The 4,716-nt window shown below is 40.4% G+C and overlaps 1 protein-coding gene across 3 annotated transcripts; it reads left to right on the forward strand.

The window, feature by feature from the left end:
- LOC109124864 (inactive poly [ADP-ribose] polymerase RCD1-like) lies at nt 39–3,901 on the forward strand. Of its 3 annotated transcripts, none has more exons than XM_019243795.1 (8): nt 39–197; nt 320–1,555; nt 1,686–1,848; nt 2,527–2,611; nt 2,933–3,012; nt 3,106–3,264; nt 3,357–3,452; nt 3,543–3,901. In XM_019243795.1, the coding sequence occupies exons 2-8, from the start codon at nt 441–443 to the stop codon at nt 3,606–3,608; spliced, it is 1,764 nt and encodes a 587-aa protein (XP_019099340.1). In that variant the 5' UTR covers nt 39–197; nt 320–440; the 3' UTR covers nt 3,609–3,901. The 3 variants fall into 3 exon arrangements, with proteins under 3 accessions (XP_019099340.1, XP_019099341.1, XP_019099342.1); XM_019243796.1 differs by having other exon boundaries at nt 3,109–3,264; XM_019243797.1 differs by lacking the exons at nt 2,527–2,611; nt 2,933–3,012; nt 3,106–3,264; nt 3,357–3,452; nt 3,543–3,901 and adding an exon at nt 2,018–2,063 and having other exon boundaries at nt 1,686–1,933.

Here is a 4,716-nt window from a genome sequence, read left to right on the forward strand (position 1 = left end):
TTTTTTTTTTTTTTGATAAAAGGAATTGACCAGTTTTAAATTTGTATTTTGCAGGAACTCTTATCTTGCCGGCGGCTGTAAAAAAAAAAAAAAAAACTGATTTAGGACGGTGGCATTTCTTCTCTGATTGTGTTTATTTTTATGACAGAGAAGATGATGAACACTTGTATCTATCAGGCTTTAACTGTTACAGTTGGGTGAGTATTTTTAAGCTTCATAGCTTTATGTTTTACTGTGTTTTGTCTTTCTCTAGGTTTGTGATTTGAGTTTTGATTTGGTTTGTTTCTGTGTTAACATGTAAATATTGTCTTTTGTGCAGTGTTTTCTAATGCTGTCGGCAAGAATCTATCAGTAGGACTGCTAGGGACTTACTTAAGAGGCTACACAGTTGACTTTTTCTTACAAGGTTATAGGTTTAGTAGCGTTGTTAATATATAGAAATGGAAGCCAAGATCGCCAAGGTGTTGGATAGTAGGTGTGAAAATGGGTTCGGGAAGAAGAGGAAGCGCGTAGCAACCTGTGCTGCATATGTTACTGGAATTTCATGTGCACAGCTGCAACATGTTCCCCCACCGAATGGGCAGAGTCAGGTTCCTGACAAGAGAAGGAAACTGGGAGGTGAAAACAAGCTTAGCGCTTATGAGAATCGCTCTGGGAAGTCACTGGTCAGATACTACTCTTATTTTAAGAAGACTGGAGCTGCGAAACGTGTTATGATCTATGAGAATGGTGAATGGGTTGATTTGCCTGAGCATATCATCTGCGCCATCCGAAATGAATTAGATGAAAAGAGAGCAGCTATTGAGTTCGAGTTGTGTGGTCACAGTTATATTTTGGACTTCTTGCACATGCACAGACTGGATTTGGAAACAGGGGCTAAAACCCCTCTTGCATGGATTGACGTCGGAGGCAAATGCTTTTTCCCTGAGATTTACGGGAGTGATGAAAGGACCAATTGTTGCCATCATAACCGTGTGGAAGATCCAAAGCAGTATGCTCCACAAGATATCAAACTGCGCCTTGAAATTGATGTTAATGGTGGCGAGCCTCCAAGGTTGAACTTGGAGGAGTGCAGTGATGAGTCTGGTGATAATATGGACGATGTTCCATGTGCTCAACGATCCTCAAACGAGCACTTTGACGAGGCAACAGAGGATAGCTGCAGTCGCAAGCTCGGAGCTGCTGCTTCGAAATGGGATGAGACTGATGCTATAGTCTCTGGTTCAAAGCCTACTGGAACCGAAGTACTTGATAAAGATGCAGTTAAAAAAATGTTTGCTGTAGGCACAGCTTCTCTAGGGCACGTTGCAGTGCTGGATGTGGGCCGTTTTTCCAGTGAGATTGCCAAAGCTCGTCTAGCGCTTTTCCAGAAGCAGGTTGAGATCACCAAGAAACATAGAGGTGATGCAAACGTTAGGTACGCCTGGCTTCCTGCAAAGAGGGAAGTTCTATCGGCAATTATGATGCAAGGACTTGGAGTTGGTGGAGCATTTATTAGAAAGTCCATCTATGGTGTTGGGATCCATTTAACTGCTGCAGACTGCCCTAATTTCAGGTAGTTTCTTGCTCTATCACTGAATTTGTTTCGGTATTCATTTGTTTTTCCATGTTTAGTCATGTATATTACCTTCCTCTCTGCTATAGGTACGTAGGTTGCCAAGTACTAACAGTGAACTTGTTTTCAGTGCTAGATATTGTGATATTGACGAAAACGGTGTACGTTACATGTTTTTATGCCGTGTAATAATGGGGAATATGGAGCATCTTCGTGGTGATAAAGCGCAATTCTTTTCTGGTGGAGAAGAATACGACAATGGAGTTGATGATGTCGAGAACCCGAAGAACTACATAGTCTGGAACATCAATATGAACACTCATATATTTCCAGAGTTTGTTGTTAGGTTCAAGCTGTCTGTTCCCCCCAATGCTGAAGGTGATTAGTTTGTTTCTTTTTTGTTCCTCACATATAAAATATCCCACATTCAAATCAACTGATGACGCATTGAAAGGGACACAGCTTAGAGATCTGGCTGAAGCTCAGGTCTCAACTGATAAATTTTAGATAAAAAGGATCCTTATGTGATGATAAACCTAACGACCTCCGGTGTTATAACACATTTGGGTTTCAAGAGACACGTCTCTGATTCATCATCCGGGGGTCGGATGAGATATCCACGCCTTAATGGGTATTTCGATCCATCAAATTCTGTTTTGTGTAGTATTAGAAGTCGATGACATACACTGGTTTCTGCAGGGAATTTGATTGCTAAGCGTGATAACTCGGGGGTCACTTTGGAAGGACCTAAGGATCTTCCTCCGCAGTTAGAGGGAAACGTGAGTTTGGTTATTTAGTTTTTCTTTGTATAATCTCTCTTTAGTAAGAGAGGGATTCAACAACTATACTTTTGTTGTGTGTTTTTAAAAAAGCAGGGAGCAGGAGGTTCAGGGAGCGCAAACAGTGTCGGTTCAAGCACTACTACACCCAAATCTCCATGGATGCCTTTTCCTACTCTGTTTGCAGNCTACATAGTCTGGAACATCAATATGAACACTCATATATTTCCAGAGTTTGTTGTTAGGTTCAAGCTGTCTGTTCCCCCCAATGCTGAAGGTGATTAGTTTGTTTCTTTTTTGTTCCTCACATATAAAATATCCCACATTCAAATCAACTGATGACGCATTGAAAGGGACACAGCTTAGAGATCTGGCTGAAGCTCAGGTCTCAACTGATAAATTTTAGATAAAAAGGATCCTTATGTGATGATAAACCTAACGACCTCCGGTGTTATAACACATTTGGGTTTCAAGAGACACGTCTCTGATTCATCATCCGGGGGTCGGATGAGATATTCACGCCTTAATGGGTATTTCGATCCATCAAATTCTGTTTTGTGTAGTATTAGAAGTCGATGACATACACTGGTTTCTGCAGGGAATTTGATTGCTAAGCGTGATAACTCGGGGGTCACTTTGGAAGGACCTAAGGATCTTCCTCCGCAGTTAGAGGGAAACGTGAGTTTGGTTATTTAGTTTTTCTTTGTATAATCTCTCTTTAGTAAGAGAGGGATTCAACAACTATACTTTTGTTGTGTGTTTTTAAAAAAGCAGGGAGCAGGAGGTTCAGGGAGCGCAAACAGTGTCGGTTCAAGCACTACTACACCCAAATCTCCATGGATGCCTTTTCCTACTCTGTTTGCAGCAATCTCACATAAGGTTGCAGAGAAGGACATGTCGTTGATCATTGCTGACTATCAACAACTGAGGGTATAGTAAAAACTGATTCTGAGAGTTTGCTATGTATATATATGGTTTTGATAATTGCATGAGCTGACATATGTAAGAAATCTGTTCTGCAGGAAAAGAAGATGACGAGAGCGGATTTTGTGAGGAAACTGAGGGTGATTGTAGGAGATAATCTGCTTAGGTCCACCATAACAACGCTTCAAAACCAGGTAAGTTAGTAGTAGAGATCTTGTGAATGGTAAGCTTACAATAATGTTTACAAGCAAATGCTCACAAAACGTTTTTTTGTTTGACATCAGCCAAAGTTGGGGAAAGAGATTCCTGGAAGCATCAGAGACCATGAAGAAGGTGCAGGTGGGTTGTAAGTAAAAAAAAAGAGGATGATGACGAATATCAAAAGGAAGCTGCTTTCTAATCTACCCGCCTTTGTGGTTCTCCTTTTGACTTTTTCTAATTTTAGACTTTTGGTTTTGGGGTCTCGGTCGTGGGTAGGGCTTAATGTGTCGACTTTTCGGTCGTGAACAATCGTATTATATAAGACAGTGATGTCGTTGGGTCTTTGTTTTTCTTTAGCTGCAAACATTGTTGTGGAAGTCTTTGAATTGACTAAAGTTTGGTCGTTGAGTAGTATCGCGTGAAACTTCTCTTCAGTATTTCACCTTTTTTGTTCGTTGCAAAATAAACCGTGCTGCTGAATGAGTAAGAATTTACTTCCTGACGAAATGATTCTGTAATATTGGGGATCTTTTGGATGGAGACGACTTCCCAAACTTGCTACTGCTGGTCTCTTTTTACACTCTTTTTATCTTGTTGGACTCCGTCCAGGGAATTTGGCGCAGATCCATGACAACGCTCTATATGCTAGTGAACCAAGCTAAGCATTCTCCTCTAGAGCAGATCATGAGACTCCATGCATGAGTGGACTATGAGAGCGACCATCCACAGTAGTAAAGCCAGTAGACAGGAAGTTCTGACCTGCTCGTGAAAAGTCTCGAACGACTTCTGGACTTCTCCCAGTTTGGCTTGTGAGATACTTTGTAGTATTTCTAGGAAATGTCTTGACTGATTTTTATATATACTATCATGTTATTGAATGTATTTCGTTGATTATAGACTTTTATAGTGGCCTCATTTGGTGACGAGACCAAGTCATTGGCTTATAAAAGATATTAAAGTTTGCATAAATTTGTGTTCCTCGTAACTGTGCTGTTACGAAAACATATATGGCTACATCAGAGTTAGATCAACATCACGTTCGAAACTAAAGAGCAACATAGATAGAGAGCATATATTCTAATAGATTGCAATAGCCGACCGAACATATCCTATACAAGTAGAAAATATGGAGACAGTTTTATCTAACGCTCAATCCTTGGTTGGATCTGGGCTGGGCCTGAGCCTGGGAATGAAGGTACTTATTATTTTGGTAAATTTTCGTCAAATAATATATTTTTTAGAAAAAAAAAATAAGCA

Source organism: Camelina sativa, chromosome 3, assembly GCF_000633955.1.
Source record: "Camelina sativa cultivar DH55 chromosome 3, Cs, whole genome shotgun sequence".
In the NCBI taxonomy this organism is placed as follows: Eukaryota; Viridiplantae; Streptophyta; class Magnoliopsida; order Brassicales; family Brassicaceae; genus Camelina; species Camelina sativa.

Coding starts and splice junctions, on each gene's coding strand:
- LOC109124864 (XM_019243795.1), top strand. CDS start 441: ATGGAAGCCAAGATCGCCAAGGTGTTGGATAGTAGGTGTGAAAATGGG. Junction 1,556..1,685: donor GCAGACTGCCCTAATTTCAG/GTAGTTTCTTGC, acceptor ACTTGTTTTCAG/TGCTAGATATTGTGATATTG. Junction 3,265..3,356: donor CTGACTATCAACAACTGAGG/GTATAGTAAAAA, acceptor TCTGTTCTGCAG/GAAAAGAAGATGACGAGAGC.